This window comes from Hemitrygon akajei, chromosome 15 (genome assembly GCF_048418815.1).
Source record: "Hemitrygon akajei chromosome 15, sHemAka1.3, whole genome shotgun sequence".
In the NCBI taxonomy this organism is placed as follows: domain Eukaryota; kingdom Metazoa; phylum Chordata; class Chondrichthyes; order Myliobatiformes; family Dasyatidae; genus Hemitrygon; species Hemitrygon akajei.
In genome coordinates, this window is record NC_133138.1 from 40,799,550 (window position 1) to 40,822,516 (window position 22,967).

The 22,967-nt window shown below is 42.2% G+C and overlaps 1 protein-coding gene across 2 annotated transcripts in view; it reads right to left on the bottom strand.

Annotated features, from left to right (window-relative positions):
• Positions 1 to 1,635: 1,635 nt before the first annotated feature.
• zmat2 (zinc finger, matrin-type 2) overlaps positions 1,636 to 22,967 on the bottom strand; it is a 51,254-nt gene continuing 29,922 nt past the window's right edge. For both annotated transcript variants that reach the window (XM_073067418.1, XM_073067419.1), the window contains exons 4-6: positions 21,239 to 21,312; positions 11,405 to 11,550; positions 1,636 to 1,930 (exon numbers count right to left, since the gene is read on the bottom strand). In XM_073067418.1, the coding sequence (XP_072923519.1) occupies positions 1,787 to 1,930; positions 11,405 to 11,550; positions 21,239 to 21,312 (364 nt within the window). In that variant the 3' untranslated portion in view covers positions 1,636 to 1,786. The remainder of the gene's footprint in view (positions 1,931 to 11,404; positions 11,551 to 21,238; positions 21,313 to 22,967) is intronic.

Below are 22,967 nucleotides of genomic sequence, written 5' to 3' on the forward strand. Positions count from 1 at the left end.
GACCCAGTGTGGATAACTTCACCCACCTCAACACTGATTCCACAATCTATGGACTCCCTTTCAAAGACTCTACAACTCATGTTCTCAATATTATTTATTTACTTATTTATTGTTTGTATTATTGGTTGTTTGTCAGTCTTTGTGTATCTTTTCATTGATTCTATCGTATTACTTCATTCAATGAATGCCCACAAGAAAATGAAACTCAGGGTAGTATTTAGTGACATACGGTATACGTACTTTGATAATAAATATACTTTGAACTTTAAGTCAAAGTTCAGTATACAGATTGTGGAACCATTCATACACCCAGCGACTCACTGGGCCACAAGCAATATTCATTAAAGTAATGAGATGTATTAATTAAAGGCTTGTACATAAAAAGGCGAGAAATAAGTCAAGAGGCCCAAATAAATGCTTGCAGTTCAAAAGGACAATGTTGTGTGTAGTTCTGGCTGTTTAAACCCCTCAGTGACATGCACTCCCCCTCATGATGCACACAACACAGTTCTCAGTCAAAAGAATTTTTCAAGGGCCTGAATTGTCTTTGACAGTCAATCAAAAGATGCTTAATAAAGGATTTGTATTGTACATCTAGATCAGGACCAGAGAAAGTTTAACAAAAATCAAGTATGTGACCATTTTTTAAGCTCTTTATGGTTTACTGGCAGTGTACTGACTCCAGTGATGAGGAACACTCTAGAATCACAACTATTCGACATGCAACAGAACATACTCAGCTACAGGGACATCATGTTCCGCCATGGACAGTCCCCAGCCCGGCTGCGAGAGGAGGAGGGTTGGGCATAGGGCTAGCAACCCCACCCTATAAAAACCCACAGCTACAGAAACACCAACAGAAGCTCTGAAGACCTCATCCCTGGGAGACTGCCCAGAAGACATATGAAGTCATGATGAAAGCAGAAGCCACAGGCTCAGGGTAGAGGAATCTGGCAAGCTGATGTCAGCGACCTATGCCCCAGTAGGGGTGATGGACTTAAGATGACGACAGGGCCATCACAGCTGCTTCTAATACTTTGGACAACTTAAGCAAAAAATGCTACTTAATAAGTATTCATTGGAATCTGCCGTCCAGCATCCTCTTTCACAAAAGAAGCAGAGCCAATTGTAACAACCCCAAACTTGTGCTGATTTTGATCACCAATCCTGGTATGAGGCAGAAATTGAACCAGAGGGTTCCTTCCCTGTAGGCAACAGTTACCAGACTGTTAGGAGCAGAATTAGGCCATTGAGTCTTTTTCACAATTCCATCATGACTGATCTAATTATCCGTCTCAACTCCATTCTCCTTCTCCCCATAACCTTTGATGCCCTGACTAATCAGGAACATATCAATCTCCGTTTTAAATATACCCAAGGACTTGGCGGTCTGTGGCAATGAATTCCACAGATTCATTGCCCTCTGGTCACCATCTCACTTAGGAGAAGGAGAATGGGGAAAGCTGGGGAAACCATTGCAAACTACAGTACTTTAGCACAAAGGGAAAAACCTCCAGGTCAGCCGGGATCTAACTGAATGTTCAAAGAGACAGAAAGATCTCCCCCTGCTTGTGAATAAAACTAAGTGACTGAATCCAAAAGCATCTTTCATTGAAAGGCTGAGGAAGGGATAACTTTTCTTTTTTTAAAAAATCCTTTATTAATAAACACCTTCATTCACACTACACGCAACACCATTTTAAATGGGACTAAGGAGGCAAGGGAGAGAAAGAAAGGGAGGAGGAAAGTCACAGAAAGGATGTCCGATGTCCAAGTGGTGGCTCGGTCAGCTGCTCTTCTTCGATGATCCAAAGCCGGAGAATCCCATCACCGCTGCCATCTCATCATCCTCCTCGAACGTCAGCTCTTCTTCTGCTTTTCGTTTCTTCTCCTTCAGTTTCTCCTTCCTATATGCCTTTGCTTTTTCTTCCTGTAACAACAGAAAACACTTAGTTGCCACTTTATTAGGTATACCTGTACACCCACTCGTGAATGCAAATACAGAAAGGTACCAGAGAAAGGCCAGTAACATCATGTAAAATAGCATCCACCCTGCTCATGTCACACTCCCATCAAGGAGGAGGTTATGTGGCATCCATGCCTAGACCACCAGACTCAAAAGCAGTAGCAAGGCTGATCACCTCCTCTTCCCACTAACCCACTACTTTTTGTCATTTCCTGTCAGACTCACCTTATGTACAGACACTCCTGTGCCTAACGTCACTTTATGGACATACACCAAATCTACATACACAAGTTATCTTACGTATTTATATTTATTGTGTTTTTTAATTACTGTATTGTGTTATCAGGAGTGACACTTATTTTGTTCTCTTTACACTTGTGTACTGGAAATGACATTAAATAATCTGGAATATCTAATCAGCCAACCATGTGGCAGCAACCCAATGCATAAAATCATTCAGTCATGTTCAGACCAAACATCAGAATGGGGAACAAATGTGATCCAAGTGACTGGCTGTGGAATAATTGTTGGTGCCAGACAGGGTGGTTTGAGTATCTCAGAAACTGCTGATCTTATGGGATTTTTACACACAACAGTCTTTAGTGTTTACAGAGAATGGTGTTTAAAAAAAACACTTCTGTGGGGGAAAACATTTTGTTAATAAGAGAGCTCAGAGGAGAATGGCCAGACTGGTTCAAGCTGACAGAAAGGCAACAGGTATGCAGAAGAACATCTCTGAATGGATGTTCAAACATGTCAAACCTTGAACTGCATTTACTACAGCAGCAGAAACCAAGAACATACACTTTATTGGGTACAGGTGACTACTGAGTTTAGTTCCTTTAATGTAATATCCCCCATTCACCGGAGCAGAATTAAATAAAATTTTGACATTAAGGACACAGGAGGAGATATTAAAATCCTGGTTAGACCACATTTGGAATATTGTGTTCAGTTCTGGTTACCTCATTATAGGAAATATGTGGAAGCTTTAGAGAGAGTGCAGAGGAGATTTATCAGGATGCTGCCTGGATAAGAGAGCATATTTTTTGAGGACAGGATGAGAGAGCTAATAATTTTCTTTTTGGAGCGAAGAGGATGAGGTGACAAGAGGCATAGATCGAGTGGTCAGCCAGAGACATTTTCCCAGGGTGGAAATGGCTAATACCGGGGCAGCAATGTTAAGGTGATTAGAGCAAAGTATAGGGTGGATGTCAGAGGTAATATTTTTTAAAAACACTGGTGGATGTGTGGTAGCGGTAGATACATTAGAGACATTTAAGCGACTCTTAGATAGGCACACAGATGAAATGGAGGGTTATGTGGGAGATAAGGGTTAGATTGATCTTGCAGCTGGTGAAATGGTCGGCACAAGATCATGGGCTGAAGGGCCTTCACTATTCTATATTTATTGACTGCAGTATACCATGTTAAATGGAGGACCATCTCACGGTCTGTACTATGCCAGTGCCATAGCCTGGGTTGATTCAATAGCTTTTATGAGGCCTTCCACTGGTCATGGGTGACAATGGATGTTGCGTCCTAACTGTCTATATTATATGCAAGCCAGGGCAGTATGATATGGAGAGCAAGCCCATGCAGCAAGCTCCCCTCTCCACACAGCTGATGAATCCAAAGGAAAGGCAGAGACTGATGCCTTTCAGCATTTGAAGAGTTGCCAGTCAGAGTGAACTCAACATAGGACTGCCTTAGAGACTTCAGTTCTGGATTTTTCCCTTGGAGTTTACTCCCAAAGACTTCCCCATGAGTGGGTATAGCCGCAATCTAGCAGAAGCTTGAGATCAGAGTTTTCCTTCTCCTAGGTGAGCTGCCAACCACGGCTGACTTCCCCAATCTGCCCAAAGCGACTGATTTTAAGGCACCAGTAACCCTCTTTTGTCCCTTCTCCTGTCAGTAGAAACTGTTAGTAGCTAAGCCACACGTGAAGGCCAAGAACTGAACTGGGTTCTCAGAGGCTATTTGAGACACATGCCATTGGGAGCATTCGATAGGTAGTGGGAGCTTATCCCCACCCCCACCCATGGCTATGACAACCTTAAGGATTTAATAGATAATCAAAGCCTCCAACTGAGATGACAAATGAAATAAAAAATGTTTTTGTCTTTACTGAGACAATCACAGCAGCTTCTGTGGGATCAACCAGACGTCTTGGTCTTTTGTAGTAAACATTTTTTTTTACAAACGCAAGAACCTGCTAGACATTAAGCACTTAATGTAATGCAGGTCAACCCTATCAGTGGGTGGAGGAACTGAAGGAACTGGACTTTGTGTGGAACGTGCTACTGCCCACTTCAGAGAAGCATTAGTGTGCAAAGGTGCTGTGCACTCTAACAGCGAGTGATTGTCTTAGTCCCTTTTCTTGTGATCACAAAACCCTGTTGGACATTGTTAATATGGAATGCTGCAAGTCTGATTCACTGATTTATTGGCCGGCGGCAGTGGCCAACAGTGGGAGGAGCTGTGTGGCCTCGGGTACAACGAAGACTAGGCCTCAAGCCATGGTATCACCTGTTTATAGTTGCCCACAAGAGACATGTCGGAGTCTGTGCTGCCCTCCTCCAGTGTTCACTCAGCAGAAGTCAAGCAGACTGCTGTCATGGACTAAGGGTTTGGACTATATTTTTGTGTGACTGTATTTTACTGATATGAGCTTACTATCTTATGCATGCTATATGCGCCTGTGCTGTGTGTGTGTTGCAAATATGCTTTGCACCTTGGCCCTGGAGTAAAGCTGTTTCATTTGGCTGCATTCATGGGTATTAATGTCCAGTTCAATGACAATTAAACTTGAACTTAAACATCAGTGCCAAATAAATTCAGAGCACCATTGAACACACTTACAAGGAGCACAGGAAAGCTGCATCCATCAAGGACCCCCACCACTCAGGCCATGCTCTCTTCTTGCTGCTGCTATCAGGAAGAAGGCACAGGAGTCTCAGGACTCACCACCAGGTTCAGGAACAATTATTACCCCTCAAACATCAGGCTCCTGAACCAGCGGGGATAACTTCACTCAACCTCACTCACTCCATCACTGAACTGTTACCGCAACCCATGTGCTCATTTTCAAGGGCTCTTCATCTCATGTTCTTGATATTTATTGCTTATTTATCATTAATATCTTGTCTTTTTTTCTTTTTGTATTGGAACAGTTTGTCTTTTTGTACATTAGTTGTTTGTCCATCTTCTGTGGTTTTACATCGACCCTGTTGTGAATCTTGCCAGAAAATAAAACTCAGAGGTGATATATACTGTACGTACTTTGACAATAAATTTTATTTGGTACTTTTGAACCTCAGATGTCAGAGTTCACTCATTGATGTAGTGTTGCACATAGTACTCTTGAACCCAAACCCTTGGTACAGAACTGGTGCCAGGGAGTGAATGGAGTTTGTCTATTAGAGACTGAAAAGAATATAGTTCAGAGGAACTCAGGCTAAAGATTCACAATGAAATTGCACTGCACAAGTCTCCTCTCTTCCCATACGAGTATCTCTCGATTCCTATCTCCATCATAATTATTCAGATTTTTTTTCTTTAAAAGCATTTCAACCAATTGTCTCAAACAGTTCCTGAGGGAATGAGTCCCACTGATTCACTGCTCTGGGTAAAAAGATTCCTCCTGAATTCCCTGTTGGGTTTATTAGTGGCTGCCTTGCATTTGACGCCTAGCTTATGTTCCTGCAAGGATAAACTTGCAGTGGATTTTAAAAAAACGAAGGCAAAATTCCACAAGTCTGGAATAAATTCGGCTGGAAATATAGAATAGGTAAACAGAAATGAGAAAGAAAAGTAACTGCTTCACTGGGAATATTTACATATTTAATCGTATATATTTCTACTATATGTTACATATTTCTACTTATTTAATGTTTTTGTTTCTTATTATAACTTATAATTTTTATTAGGAATTGCCATGTACTACTGCCGTAAAACAACAAAAATCAGGACATATAATAAATCTGATTCAGATTCATATTCGGGGATTCTCCATTTGGACACATTAATCCAGCTTTTCTGCAGCAATGTTTGTACATTTTTTCCTCACCCATTTACAGTTTGAAATTTAAAGATTAGCTTTATTTGTCACAGGTACATCTAATCATCAAAACAGAGCGAAATGAGTCATTTGCATCATCGACGAAGACAGTCTGAGGATGTGCTAGAGGCAGCCCCTCCCCCCAAATGTCACTCTGCTTCTGGCGCCGATACAGCTTGCCCGCAGCTCACTAACACACTAACACATATATCTGTAGCATACAGGAAGAAACCACAGCATCCAGATGAAATCCAGGTGCTCACGGGAAGAACGTAAAAACTCCTTAAGAACATATACATAGAATTAGGCATTGAGCAGAATTAGGCCATTCAGCCCATCATGGTTGAGTTATTATCCCTCTGCACCCCATTCTCCTGCCTTCTCCCCAGAACCTTTGACACCCTGAATGATCAAGAAGCTATCAGCCTCTGCCTTAAGTATATACACAGATTTGGCTCCACAGCCACCTATGGCAATGAATTCCATAGATTCACACCACCCTCTGGCTAAAGAAATTCCTCATCTCTATTCTAAAGGGAAATCCTGATATTCTGTTTCTTTCCCTCCTAGTCCTAGACCCCCACCCCCCACCACTATAGGAAATATCCTCTCCACATCCACTCTTTCTAGGCCTTTCAATATTCAATAGGTTTCAATGAGATCCCCCCCCCCCCCATTCTTCTAAACTTCAGCAAGTACAGGCCCAGAGCCATCAGACGTTCCTTGTACGTTAAACCTTCTTTACCGAGAACACCGATCATGATCACAAGATCACTGGTACTTACTGGTATGCCACCATGTCGCCCTCAGAACTTCCGTATAATCGGTGGCAGGATTATTTCATTCAAGTGATGGCAAGCTACCTTCTTGAATGACCAGTGGGCACAGCCTCAAAATAGAGGGATGTCCATTTAGAACAGAGATAAAGAGGAACTTTTTTAGCAAGGGGATGGTGAATCTGTGGAAGCCAGGTCACTGGGTACATTTAAGGCAGGGGTTGATAGGTTCTTAGTTAGCCAGGGCGTGAAAGGTTACGGGGAGAAGGCAGGAAAATGGGTTGAGAGGGAAATGGATCAGCCATGATGAAATGGCGGAGCAGACTTGATGGGCTGAACGGCCTAATTCTGTTCCTATTTCTATGGACTCCAATGCTCTGGTGAAAGTGGTCCACAGGACTGTAGGGGAGTGAATTCCTCAATTTAAAAATCTGTGATGTAAAGAAATGGTAATACATTTCTAAAGCAGGATAATACACAATTTGAAACAGGAATCTGCAAAGGATGGTGTAAAATGCCCTTGTTATTCGAGTGATAAAAAAAACAACCTCAAGACACAAACTCAAACTACTAGGAACAGCTTCTTCCCCACCACCATCAGTTTTCTGAATGGACAATGAAGCAACCCATGAACACTACATCACTATTTTACTCTCTCTTTGCACTACTTACTGAATTGTCTATATTGCTTATCGTAAGTTATAGGTTTTTTATTTACTGCACTGTACTGCTGCTGCAAAAGAACAGATTTCATATAATTTTTTTATTTTTATTTAGAGATGCAGTGCAGAACAGGCCACCCCAGCCCAACAAGACACACACCTAGCAACCCACCAGTTTAACACTAGCTGAATCGCGGGACAATTTACTAAGAGCTATTAACCAGTATGTCTTTGGACTGTGGGAGAAAACTGGATCACTCAGAGGACACCCACATGGTTCACAGGCAGAACATACAAACTCCTTACAGACGGCACCAGAATTGAACTCCGAACCTCAGAATACCCAAAGCTGTAATAGCAACATGTGGCAGAGAATGACATATTTCAGTAATGTTAAACATGATTCTGACAGGGATTGTGGATTGAAGTAGAGTCTCCAAGTAAACGCGGTGCAGATTGTCACTGACTCACAATGCAATCATTGCATGCCAATGATGAAAAGTGGAGGTTTGTCACAGTGCATGGGTACCTATCAAGAGGATTACAGGCCCTCTCCAAGTTATGGCTGGCTTCCATTTCTAAGAATTCTTTGCAAGTTTGCAAGTCAGAAATGCGGCCATGATCCAATATCCCACACAGCAGAATGTGCCAAAAGCCCCACAACTATCCTGAAAATCCCACTCCACCGATTTCCTAAATACTTGCATTTACAGCTGTATGCCGGGCATTCGTAAACCTGAGAGGACCTCCATTTTTCTTTTTATCATGAGTTGCACTCCTTACTTAGAGGTGCAGCACAGTAACCAAACTGGCCCAACAACCAAACACCACCCAATTAACCTGTGACCAATTAACCTACTAACTGATACGTCCTTAGAATGTGGGAGAAAACCCATATGGCCACAATGGAGATGTACAAGGTGGTGGGAATTGAATCCAGGGTGCTGGCACTGTGAAGTGTTACACTAAGCACAAGGTTACCATGTCTCCTGTTCATCCCTCCCATGTTAGCATAGTTTAACACATTAAGCTCTGTAAATGACTATGTCTTCCTTGACTCCAGCATCATCCCAACCACAGATGTTAATCTGAAAGTCCAGTAGTTTTGTGTTTTTTTGCTTCCTACCCATCTTAGATAACAGGGTCACGTTAGCAGTTATTCAGACTGCTCACTCAGAACTTTTTCCAATACCCCATGCAAAAGGGATTGTTAAAGTTCTACCCTTCTATTTGAAACTAGCCCACTGTTGTAGAACATAGAAATCTACATAACATTATAGGCCCTTCAGCCCACAATGTTGTGCCGACCATGTAACCTACTCTAGAAACTGCCTAGAATTTTCCTAGCGCATAGTCCTCTATTTTTTTAAGCTCCGTGTACCTAGCTTAAGAGGCTCTTAAAAGACCCTATTGAATCCGCTTCCAGTACCACTGCCGGCAGTGCATTCCTCGCACCCACCACTCTCGTGTGGAAAAACTTATCCCAACATCTCCTCAGTACCTATTTCCAAGCACCTTAAAACTATGCCCCCTCATCTTAGCCAATTCAGTCCTGGAAAAAGCCTCTGGCTATCACACAATCAATGCCCCTCATCATCTTACACACCTCTATCAGGTCACCTCTCATCCTCTGTCACTCCGAGGAGAAAAGGCCAAGTTCACTCAACCTATTCTCATAAGGTGCACCCTCCAATCCAGGCAATAGCCTTGTAAATCTCCTCTGCACTCTCTCTATAGTATCCACATCCTTCCTGTCGTGAGGTGACTAGAACTGAGCATAGTACTCCAAATGGGATCTGACCAAGGTCTTGTATCGCTGTAACATTACCTCACGGCTCTTGAACTCAGTCCCACAGTTGATGAATGCCAACACACCATACACCTTCTTACAACACTATCAACCTGCACAGTTGCTTTGAGTGTCCTGTGGACTCGGAACCCAAGATCTCTCAGATCCTCCACACTGCCAAGAGTCGAACTATTAATATAATGTTCTGTCTTCAAATTTGACCTACCAAAATGAACCACTTCCCACTTATCTGGGTTGAAGTCCATCTGCCACTTCTCAGCCCAGTTTTGCATCCCATCAATGTCCCGCTGTAACCTCTGACAGCCCTCCACACTATCCACAACACCCCCAACCTTACTTGGGATATCTGCAGTGCCCTCCATTGAGAGAACTGCTGTAAAGAATTGGTTTCAAATTGCCTTCCAGTGCCTTCTTCCCCATTAATTCCCCAGCTTGCCTTTCCAGGTCTCGCACATTTAACATTATCTACTCTCTTTTTATTCACTGATGCCCCTGCTGTTCATTTTCATGTTACTTGCCAGCTAACTCTCGTAATCAGTTTTGTCCTTTTCAATTAGTTTTACAGTTTCCCACTGCTGTTTCCTGAAAAACTCACAGTCTTCTCAAAGCAGCAGCAGAAAATTGTGAACTTAGTCAGCTACATCATGGGCACTAGCCTCCAAAGTATCAAGGACATTTTCAAGGAGCAATGCCTCAAAAAAGTGGCATTCATCATTAAGGGCCCCCAGCCCTTAGGTCACTGTCTTGATCTCATTGGTACCATTAGGGAGTAGGTACAGAGAGTGAAGGCACACACTCAATAATTCAGGAACAACTTCTTCCCCACCACCATCTGATTTCTGAATGGACAATAAACACTACCTCACTACTTTTCTTATTTTAATCATTGCACTACTTTAACTATTACATACTGCATATAATATACATAATACATTTTAATTTTATATATATATATATACACACACACTTACTGTAATTCACATTTTTCTTTACTCTATTGTTATGTATTGCATTGTACTGCTGCCGTAAAGACAAATTTCATGACATATGTGAGAGGTGATAAACCTGATTTTGATATCAGTCTCTATTGTGGACTGACAGTGGGAAGGCGGAAGGGAGAGGGGAATCATGGTTGGAAAAAGGGGAAGGTAAGGAAACGGGAAGCACCAGAGAGACCTTCTCTAATGATCAATAAACCAATTGTTTGGAATCAGATGACCCTGCCTGGTGTCTCAGGGTTGGGTGTGCCTGCACCCGCACAAACCTCCCTCCCCTGGCACTCCACCCTTACCATTTTGCAACGTGCCCTACACCCCTCCCATGGTACTCCACCCTCACCATTGCCAACATCGTTTGTTCCCACCTGATTTTACAAATTCAGTCTCTGCTCCACATTGACAAATACAATTTTATGCAAAAGTCTTGCACAATACTGTATATAAAGAAAGGCGCTGGAAAGGGCCAGCAGCATCATAAAGGATCCACCCACCCTACTCATGTCCCACTCCCATCAGGGAGGAGGCTATGCAGCATCCACACCAGCACCACCAGACTGAAAAACAGTTACTTTCCCCAACAGTAAGGCTGATCAATACCTCCACCCACCAACCCACCCCTCCATACCCACAACCACCACTACTTTATCATTTTCACAGATTCACCACCCTCTAGCTAAAGAAATTCCTTATCATCACTAACATAAACACAAGAGATTCTGCAGATGCTGGAAATCCAGGGTAACACACACAAAATGCTGGAGAAACTCAGCAGGTCAGACAGCATCTATGGAAAGGAATAATCAGTCGAAGTCCTGATGAAGGGGCTGGAACAGAATCATCGACTCTTTCCCCTCTCCTCCACCATCTTATTCTTGCTATTGTCTCCTTCCTTTCTAATCTTGGTCTTGGTTCAAACATCTCTTTATTCCTTTCCACAGATGCTGCCTGACTTGATGACTTTCTCCAGCATTCCATCTCAGTTCTAAAGAGATGTCTTTGTATTCTGAAGCTTGTCCAGGCTTCCATGCTGTTAATACTACATGATATAAACACATTAGGAGCAAACATCGAATCCACACCAAATCAAGCACTCCTATCCCCAACGCCCGTAATTCCTTCTTCCGTAACTCACTTCTTCCCGCAGCTCCTTCATGCGTTCCTCAAAGTCATACTCCTTTTGTTTTTCCTCAATTTTCTTTTTATTGATTTCAAAGCGTTTCTTTACTTGGTCCAATGTTGAGCGCTCCACCTTCATGGACATACCCAGGTTCCTCTGGTCTGTCAAGCAAAACAGAAACATCATTACCCAACTTGTTGCAATAAGAGAATGCCTCTATAAATTGGCATTATTTTTAAAACAACTCATTTTCAAGAACATTGTAACTCGTGTTCTCATATTTATTGCCTATTTATCTTTTCTTTTTGTATTTGCACTGTTTGTAAATCTTTTGAATATTGGTTGTTTGTTTTGCTATGTGTGATCTTTTATTAATTCTATCGTTTCTTTGTATTTACTGTAAATGCCCACAAGAAAATGAATCACAGGATAGTTTACGGTGATAGATACAGTATGTACTTTGATAATAAATTTACTTCGAACCTTGATCATTTACAATCGCAACAAATAAATCATTGAACAGTGGGAAAGGAAGCAAAACAAGGACCCGTTTGACCAGAAGACATAGAATTAGGCCACTCAACCCACTGATTCTCTTCCTTCATTCATCATGGCTGATTTATTATCCCTCTGAACCCCATTCCCCTAGGATACAACTAGCCTCTAACCTGATGGTATGAACACCGATTTCTCTAACTTCTGGTAATCTCTCCCTCCTCCCCTTCTCCCTTTCCCCATACATCAGTCTGGCCACCCTCTCCTCTCCTCACCTGCACATCACATTCTTCTGGTTCTATTCCCACTTGCCTTGCTCTCGTAGTCCACTCTCCCCTCCTATCAGATTCCTCCTTCAGCCCTTCAACTCTTCCACCAATCACCTCCCAGCTTCTTACTTCATCCCTTCTCCCAACCCAACTCCCCCCACTCAGCTGGTCTCACCTATCACCTGGGGGGGAGATGGGGAATGAAGTGAGAAGCTGGCAGGTGATAGGTGGAAAAGTCCAAGGGCAGGATAACAAGAAATCCAGTGGGAGAGGAGAGTCGACCTAGGGAGAAAGTGAAGGGAAAAGGGCACCAGGGGTGGGTGACAGGGAGGTGACGTGATGAGGTAAGAGGTCGGAGTTAGGAATTGAAGAGGGAGGGAGAAGTGTTAAAAATTATCGGAAGTTGGAGAAATCGATGTTCATGCCATCAAGTTGGAGGCTACTGAGATGAAATATGAGGTGTTGCTCCTCCACCCTAAGAGTGGCCTCATCGTGGCAGAAAAGGAGGCCAAGGACCGACATGTTGAAATGGGAATGGGGATAGGAATTAAAACGGTTGGTAACCAGAAATGGAGCACAGGGAAGATCTCTGGAGTTCAGTAGGTTGTGGTGGGGATGGGGGTGGGGGGGAGAATCTCATTGAAAGCTACCCGATTCTGAAAGGCCTGGATACAGTAGAAGTGGAGAGGATATTTCCTTTAATAGAGATGTCTAGGATCTGAGCGTATGGCCTCAATATAAAGGGATCTCTTTTTGCAACTGAGATGAGGGGAAATTTCTTCAGAATACAGTGAACTTGTGGAATCTGTTACCACAAAGAAGGCTGTGTTGGATTAGACTTATTTTCAGTGCAGTTTAACAATTTATGCTTGCTCATGTTTTATATAACTACTTATATACATGTAGCTGTTTAGTATGTTTCCTAGTAGTCACAGTATGTATATGCAGTTGTTCATTGTGCCCACCAGTGGTTACAGTTCTTTGTTATGCTTCTGAAAGCTTCTACGGTGTTGTCTTATTTGAGAAGGGGCTCTCTGATTGGTTAACTTTTATCTACGAATTTGAATGAAATGGTTCTTATCTATGGTATAAAAAGAACTGAACACATAAGCTTACTTTCTTTATTCTTTTTTTTTTGGTCTTTATTTCTTTTTCCCTTCCCCTACCAAGACTACTTTTACTATATCCACTTCCAATTCTCTCTGTTCTATTAGCACTTAATAAAACAATCATGAAGCAATAAGTTTTATGCCTTGTTCTTGACTTCTGAAAGAGCCTTGGATTAAAAACATTAGAATCTGACAGCTGTGACTAAGTCACTTGGTATATTGATTGAATGATGGAGCACACTCCATGAGTCAAATGGCCTAAGCTGCATCTAAATATCAATACAGATGGCCAATAACAAAAACAGAAACTGAAAGAGATTAATCTTGTGGGAGGTTGTGTAAATATGGAGGCACAAAAGACAGCACAGGCTGGAATCAAGAGTAGCAAACAATCTGCTAGAGGAACTTAGCAGGTCGAACAACATCTGTGGGTGGAAAGAAGTTATCAATGTTTCGGGCTGAAACCCTGCATCAGGTACTGCACAAACACTGTATCTTTAACGCTGCATTCTGTTATTGCTTGTTCCTCTGTACTAGCTCAATGTACTACTGTAAAGGAATTATCTGTATGGATGGTATGTTTTTTCCATAGTATCTCAGTTATTACCCTTTAAATCTATATATTAATGCAACACTTATTACCCTTTAGCCATCAGGCTCCTGTACCAGTGTGGATAACTTCACTCACCCTGACACTAAACTGATTCCACTGCCTATAGACTCACTTTCAAAGACTCTACAGCTCTCATCCTAAGTACTATTTACATTTTTTTTATATTTGCACAGTTTGTCTTCTTTTGCACATTGGTTGTTTATCAGAATTTGTGGGTAGATTTTCATTGATTATATTGTATTTCTTTGTTCTACTGTGAATGTGGGTGGTGGGGTGGAGATACATCTCCACCAAAGCAGATGTAAGACACACCTTCCCTCCGCTAGCCTGCCAAGGTGGGCAAGGTGTAGCACCTACTTAGCCTCCCCCCACCCCCCTCCGATCAGGGTCACATGAAGCCATGGGAGTAAGTGGTGGATGGTCATACTGGTGCATATCCTAAGTCCTCGTTATGCAACCACTGACGTCAGGCAGACAGGCTCTGAGGTCACCCATCTTGTAAAGACACTGTCCAAAAGAAGGTAATGGCAAACTACTTCTGTAGAAAAATTTGCCAAGAGCCGTCATGGTCATGGAAAGACCATGATCACCCATGTCATACTACATGGCACATAACAAATGAACATCACAACAGTGGTGTGCAGATCATCTCAAGCCTTAAAGTGGATGGGCTACAGCAGCAGACAAAGTGGACACTGAGTGTATGTCAGTAATTATAAACATGATTCTGCTTTGTCCATCAGCACTAATGTTTGCAAATTGAAACTATTTCTTCAGTGTTTCCTCAGATTCAGTCAACTTATAAGAAAAACTACAGAAGAACAAAGATTTGTTCTTCTATTTAAAATTAAATGGAATATAAATCAGAGCCCAGAGTCTTCAGAACTCTTATTAATTCTTCCATAAATTTTACAAACCTTTTTTTTTAAAACATCTAAGAGCTGAAATGCATGCTGATGCCAGAATGGAAATTGAATTCTGACTAGATGACCTTCCCCTTAAGTTTGTGGTGGTGGGAGTGAATAGGAATTTTTATAAAACCCTTGGCAAAAGGAAATACCAATTATCTCCAAGATTATGATGGGCTTGGGTAGAGCAAATGTACAGAATATGCTTCCACTTGCAGACCAGAACCAAGAGGACCATAAATATTTGATAGTCACTAATAAATTCGATAGAGAATTCAGGGGAAAACCTGTTCTCCGCACTCTGGCCAAGAAAGAAACTCATTACCACATGGAGTCATTGAGGCAAAAAGCGTTGATGCACTTAAAGGAAGCAAGCTAAGCACACAAGGGATAACGGATTGTATATAACGGCTGCATGACTGAACTACTAACGCACAGACAACTTTAAATTCCAAGTGGGTCTATTAATGCAGTTAATTAAATAAAGTCATCACTTATGAGGCTATTAGTAATGGTGAATGCAAAAATACCTAGTTCCCGAAATTCTTAGAAAGAAAATCTACTGTCTATACTAAATCTGACTTTCAAAATTCCAATTATTTTATAGGCATTAGGCTAGCATTGGTGCTTTAGTGGGAGAATTCTCATCTACCACAAACCAGAGGCCGGTTTGATTCAAAATCTTAACAGGAGGCACGGTACTGTATCAGTTAGCACAACACTTTACAGCGCCAGCGACCTGGGTTCAATTCTTGCTGCTGTCTGTAAGGAATCTGTGCAGAAGGTTTTATCCCCATGATAATGTGGGCTTCCTCCAGCTGCTCCGCTTTCCTCCCACATTCTGAAATCGTAGCATTAGCAAATTTCCTCCCACATTCCAAAGGTTCAGGTTAGTAAGTTGCTGTCTTGCTAGGTTGGCTCTGGGAGCATGGTGACACTTGCAGGCTGCCTACAGCACATCGCAGACTGTGTTGGTCATTGACACAAAACAATACATATCATTTTGAGATACATCTGACAAATAAAGCCAATCTCTCAATTCAGAACAAACAGTAACTGAATGCCTTGCCTTGCCTGCATCCCAGAATGAATAAACAAGGTATATAGGAGGATATGTGTATGAAAGTGACGTCACAGGTAAATAGAGTCGTAAAGAAAGCTCTTGGCACAGTGGCCTTCGTAAATCAATGTATTGAGTATAAGAGTTAGGATGTTATGTTAAAATTGTATAAGATGTTGGTGAAGCCTAATTTGGAGTATTGTGTGCAGCTTTGGTCACCTCTCTACAGGAAAGATGCAAATAAAATTGAAAGAGTGCAGAAAAAATTTACAAGGATGTTGTTGGTACCTGAGGACCAGAATCATGAGGAACGGTCAGGACCTTATTCCTGAGAATATAGAAGATTGAGGGGAGATTCAAAATAGAGGTATACAAAATTATGAGGGGTATAGATAGGGTAAGTGCAAGCAGGCTTTTTCCACTGAGGTTGCCAAGTAGAACTAGAGATTAAGGATTAAAAGTGAAAGGTGAAATGTTTAAGGGGAGCATGAGACCAATGGGCCTATGGACATCCTGCTGCCTTACAATCACTCAGAGGGTGGTGAGAATGGAACAAGCTGCCCGCCCAAGTGGTGGATGTGGGTCCAATTTCAAAATTTAAGAGAAATTTGGTTAGGTACATGGATGGGAGAAGAATGGAGGGCTATGGTCCAGGTGCAGGGCGATGGGACTAGGCAGATTAATACATGGGCCGAAAGGCCTTTTTCTGTAATGTAGTATACTACAACTCTATTAGCACTTAACGTGTGATGAGACCTGGGTGATAGACAGGTGTTCAATAGGGCTACGACCTTGGGAGAAGAAGCTATTTCCCATCCTAACAGTTCTTGTCCTAATGCTTTGGTACCTCCTGCCAGATGGTAAGGGGTCAAATAGATTGCTGGACAGATGAAGAGAATGTACGAAGCTCTTACTAACAAGCAGTGGGAATTGAACCCCGATCACCAGCACTGTAAAGCGTTATGCTAATCACTGCAGTACCGTGCCACCTCATATCGCTCACTTTCTAAACTCGAGGTTTGGACACTTTTCTAGTTTTGTAACTATTTCACAAAAGATAATTCAACCCCCACCAACCTCAAACTCAAGAATCATTAACTCCTCAACTTCAAGTTTATTGTCACATGTATACAGCTAAACAAAACGAAGTTCCTGCTGGTTTGTAGACGATCATTTCCTAGCCTATTCTACCATTAATATTACTCACCAGCCGTGCCTGGGTCTTGCTGCATGCAGGGATGAACTGCTTCATTTAAAGTCAGATAAATACAGCACAGCAACTCACTAGAGTCGACTCCACAATGTGAATCATAAAGTGATTATAAGGCAGCAGGATGTCCATTGGCCCATTGGTCTCACGCTGGCTTCGCGTTAAGAGGAATCCAGTCAATATCATTTCCCAGATCCTTTCCGAAAGACTTGCAATTTGTTTTTCAGTATGTTAGGTTCAAAGTTCAAAGAAAAGTTACTATTAAAGTACATTGATGTCATCATACACAAACCCGTGATTCTTTTTTTAAAGGCAATCACACTAAGTACAGGAAACAATAGAATCAATGAAAGACCATGCCCAACAGGATGGACAACAGCCAATATGCAAAGAAAATAAATAATAATAAAAATAAATAAGCAATAAATACTGCAAATATGAGATGAAGAGTCCTTGAAAGTGAGTCCAGTTCAGTGATGGAACAAGTGAAGTTGAGTGAAGTTATCCCTCTGGTTCATGTGCCTGACAGCTGAGTGACAATAACTGTTCCTGAACCTGGTGGTGTGGGTCCTGAGGCTCCTGTACTTTCTTCCTGATGGCAGCAGCCAGAAGAGAGCATGGCCTGGATGGTGGGGCTCCTTAATGATGGATTCTGCTTTCTTGCGACAGAGCAATGTGAACCAGAAGGAATAACTTCAACTACCTAAAACTAAACTGATCCCACAACCTATGGACTCACTTTTAAGGACTCCGTAACACCTTGTGCAGCTGGATTCTAGACTTCCTATCAGATCACCGACAGGTGGTAAGGATAGGCTTCCTCACCTCTCTGCCTCTGACCCTCAACACAGGTACCACCCAGGGTTGTGTTCCGAGTCACCGACTCTACTCCCTTTACACTCACGACTGTGCTGCCACACACAGCTCCGATCTGATCAAATTCGCAAATGACATAACTTTGGCTGGCTTTTTTCTAGTGGTAATGAGACACCTACAGAAGAGAAGTTGACACCCCAACACAGTGGTGCCAAGATAACAACCTCTTCCTCAATGTCCAAAAAACAAAACAGCTGATTATGGATTACTGGAGGAATGGAGACAGGCTCGCCCCAATCAACATCAATGGGCCTGCAGTTGAGAGGGACAGTAGTTTCAAGTTCCTCGGTATACACATCACTGATGATCTCACCTGGACTGTACACACCGGCTTGGTGGTAATAAAAGCACAACAGCATCTCTTCCACATTAGGCAACCGAAGAAGTTTGGCTTGGACCCCCAAATCCTCAAGACTTTCTACAGGGGCACCATTGAGAACATACTGAAAGGCTGTATCAACACCAACCTTGATCACTCGGAAGAGTGGTATGGACAGCCCAACGCATCTGTGGACATAAACTTCCCTCCGTTGAGGACATTTGTAACAGTAGGTGCAGAAAGAAGGTCTGGAAGATCATTGGGGGGACACCAGTCACCCCAAGCATAAACTCTTTCATCTGCTTCCGTCTGGCAAACTGTATCTCCGCATTAAAGCCAGGCCCAACAGGCTACAGAACAGCTTCTTTCTACAAGCCATTACACTTACAAATTCATATGTCTGTATATTGCGACGGAGTCATAACGAAAAAAATTTTACTCCCTCACGTTGTGGGAAGGATGTAAGATTTAAATAAATTCAATTCTAATTCTACTTATTATTTATTATTACTACCATTTTTTGTTTATTTTCGCATTTGCACATTGGCTGTTTGTAATTGTTGCTGTGCAGTTATTCATTTAATCAATTGTATTTCCTGTGAATGCCAGCAAGAAAATGAATCTCAGGGTAGCGTACTGTGACCTAAATGTACTTTGATAATACATTTACTTTGAACTTTGAACAATAAATTCCCTTTTGAAAGCCATGATTGAATTCCCTTTCACTGTCCTTTCAGACAGCAGATTCCAGTTCATAGCTACCTGTTACGAAAAAAGTTTCATCTCATTCTTCTTATGGAGTCAAAGTTGGCCCATTGAGACTGTGCTGATCATCAAGCACTCATTTGTTCTGGTTCGTATTAGTCATTTCCACCTCGGGGAAATGTCTTTAGATGTCCTCTAGATCTATGCCTCTCATTATCTTGTACAGCTCTATTGAGTCACCTCTAGTTGATAGAGGCACAGAGGGATGGTCAAGGTGGATTTCTTCAACTGTCACTTTCCCCTCCATAGATGCTGCCTGACTCTCCAGCAGTTTTTGCTCCAGATTCCAGCATTCATTGTAGGATCTGATATTGAGTCTGGAAAGCTGCAAGTTGCCCAGATGGAATATTGGGTACAGTTCCTCACATTCACAATGGGCTAATACAGCCATAGTGATTGTCTATCATATCTGACAATGACAGGTAAAGCTGTGTGGCAGTTTTAAAAGTGTAAAAGCTGTTGCACTGGGGCAGCTCCACTCTCTGGACCTCGGAAGTCTAGGTCCAGGAATATGAGTAGTCTTCACAAACTGGGGTCTTCCTTGGCAGGACTGGAGGACCTTGACTTTGTCTGTGCCTTGTCACACCTTTCGCGCTCCACTGAGTGGCTAAACCTGGCCATTGGATCTCATCAGTGCAGCCACTGCAACTGACTTCACATGCCAAGACAGGCATGTCCCTAACTCAACAGGGTACGAGGCCAACTGGCTACTCTCACCCTCACCCGTCGAAGTGGTGTACCAGGGCCAACATCACATGCAAACAGCTACCTGGAGCCACAGGTGAGAGCTGAGTGTTTGTTGGGGACCAAAAGTGAATGGGCTCCCCCAGAATGGGCACAACATGCCCTTCGCCAGAGATGCTAACCCTTCCTACTCTTAATCCACTTCCACAAACATGTGCCAGTCAGTGTGCTCAAAGCAGTCTTGAAGAGCAGAGATGGCTCCTGCTGGCCAGGTTTTCACCTGCTTCTGAACTGGTCTGGAGTGCCTGACGAGCGGTCTGTATGCTGGGATTAGCATAACGGAGATGTGGTCTGAGTATCCGAGGTGGGGGCGGGGCTCCGTCCCGTACGCATCGGGGATGTTTGTGTAAACCAGGTGCAACGCATTTTCCTCCTTGTTGCAAACTCTCCCATCTCAGCCACTGAAGCTCGTAACTGCAGAGTTGATATAGTTCTCTTGGTGACCTTCCTCACAAGACCCCTTCTTGCACAGTCATTCAGTTTGAGGTCAGCCTGCTCTAGACAGATTCATAGCTGTGCCATATTATTTCCATTTCATGATGATTGACTTAACTTCTTCAAGGGATATTCAGTGACTTGGAAATTTTCTTGTATCCATCTCTTGACTTATGCTTTTCAATAACCTTTTTGTGGTGTTGCATGGTGCAGTTTTTGCCAGGATACTGACTCACCAGCAGCTGGATCTTCCAGACCTTAACTGCACACAAGTCTCCAAACACAGATCTCCATTTAACTAATTTTGTGACTTCTAAAACCAAATTGGTTGCACCAATGATGATTTAGTGTGTCATATTAAAGGGAGGGAGTGAATATTTATGTAATCAATTATTTTGTGTTTTATATTTGGAATTAATTTAGATCACTTTGTAGAAATACGTTTTCAATTTGACACAAGTCTTTTTCTGTTGATCAGTGTCAAAAAAGCCAAATTAAATCAATTGTGATTCAATGTTGTAAAACAATAAAACATGAATACTTCTTGGGGGGGGGGGGGGGTGGTGAATACTTTTTACAGGTACTACATAATCTAGTTGCATCCACGCCAGGACCACTAGACTCAAAAACAGTTTCTTTCCCCAACCAGTAAGGCTAATCAATACCTCCATGCATAGACCCACACCTCCACATCCCCCACCACCATTTCCTGTCAGTCACCTTATGCACAAACACTCCTGTACCTAGTGTCACTTTATGTATGTAATTACACTCAATCTCTGTATATAAGCTATCCTTTTTTTATTTTTTTTATCATATTGTGTTTTTTTGTATATTGTATATTTTTTGTCATATTGTATTTTTTTATCATATTGTGTTTTTTGTGCTGCATCAGATCTAGTTCTTCTTTGCAATTGTTTACTGGACTGACAATAAACAATCTTGAACAATTTTTTGTCCAACCGTGTAAGGGACAGGTTATACTGAACAGCATCTCACAGTTTTGTATGCATCCCTGCCACTTGCTATCCATTCTGGATACTTACGTTTTTTGCCATTTATATGATCCAGGAAATTGATGGAGTCCTTCACAACACAGTCACAAACATTGCAGTAATATCTGTCGAGAGAAATACAGACAAAGTAAGTCCACTATGATAGGGTTGATATTTTTTTGAATGGAGGAAGATGAGGGGATATTTAACCCAGGTGTCTAAAATTAAAAGCAATCTGGACAAAGTTCAATGTTCAAGATAAAGTTATTATCGAAGCACGTACCCAAATGCTACCCTTTCTTGCAGGCATTCAGTAGGCCACAAGACATAGGAACAGAATTAGGCCATTTGGCCCATCAAGTCTGCTCCGCCATTCAATTATGGCTGATCATTTTTTCCCCTCCTTAGCCCCACTCCCCAGCCTTCTCACCATAACCTTTGATGTTGTGGTCAATCAAGAACCGATCAATCTCCACTTTAAATACACCCAATGACCTGGGCTCCACAGCTGCCTGTGATAACCAATTCTACAATTCACCACCCTCTGGCTAAAAGAAATTGTCCACATCTCTATTTTAAATGGACACCCCTCTCTCCTGAGGCTGTGCTCTCTTGTCCTAGACTCCCCCAGCATGGGAAACATCCTTTTCACATCTACTCTGTCTAGGCCTCTCAACATTCAAGATTTCAATGAGATCCACTTACCCCATTCTAAATTCCAGTGAGTACAGGCCCAGAGCCCTCAATATTCCTCATATGATAAGCCTTTCATTCCCAGAATCGCCCTTGTGAACCGCCTCTGAACCCTCTCCAATGCCAGTACATCTTTTCTTAGATAATGAGCCCAAAACTGTTCACAATACTCAAGGTGAGGCCTCACCAGTGCCTTATAAAGTCACAGCATCACTTCCCTACTCTTGTATTCTAGGCCTCTTGAAAAGAATGCTATTACTGGATTTGCCTTCCTCACCACCGACTCTACCTACAAGTTAACTTTTAGGGTGGTCTGCACAATGACTGCTAAGTCCCTTTGCATTTCAGATATTTATATTTTCTCCCAAGTTAGAAAATAGTCTGCACATTTATTTCTTCTACTGAAGTGCATGACCATGCATTTTCCAACATTGTATTTCATTCATTCTCCTAAGTCCTGTCTAAGTCCTTCTGCAGCCTACCTGCTTCCTCAACACGACCTGCCCCTCCACCAATCTTTGTATCATCTGCAAACTTGGCGACAAAGCCACCTATTCCATCATCTAAATCATAGATATACAACATAAAAAGAAACGGTTCCAACACCCTGCTGAACACCATTAGTCACTGGCACAGAAATATAACAGAATCTACGAAAAACTATACACAAAGACTGACAAACAACCAATGTGTAAAAGACAACAACTGTGCAGATACAAGATAGATAATAGATAGGTAGAGGTAGATACAGGTAGAGAGATAAAACTGAGAATATGAGTTATAGAATCCCTGAAAGTAAGTCCGTATATTGTGGAATCAGTTCAACATTGAGATGAGTGAAGTTATCCATGCTAGTTGAGAAGCCTGATGTTTGAAAGGTAATAACCTGATGATTTAAGTCCTAATGTTCCTGTACCTTCTTCCCAATGGCAGAAGCAAGAAAAGAGCATGGCCTGGATGGTGGTGGTCTTTGATGATGGATGCAACTTTCTTGTGGCAGTACTCCTTGTAAATGTACTCAGGTGGGGAGGGCTTTTCCTGTGATGGACTGGGCCATACCTCTGTAGGCTGTTCAAGATAAACAGGA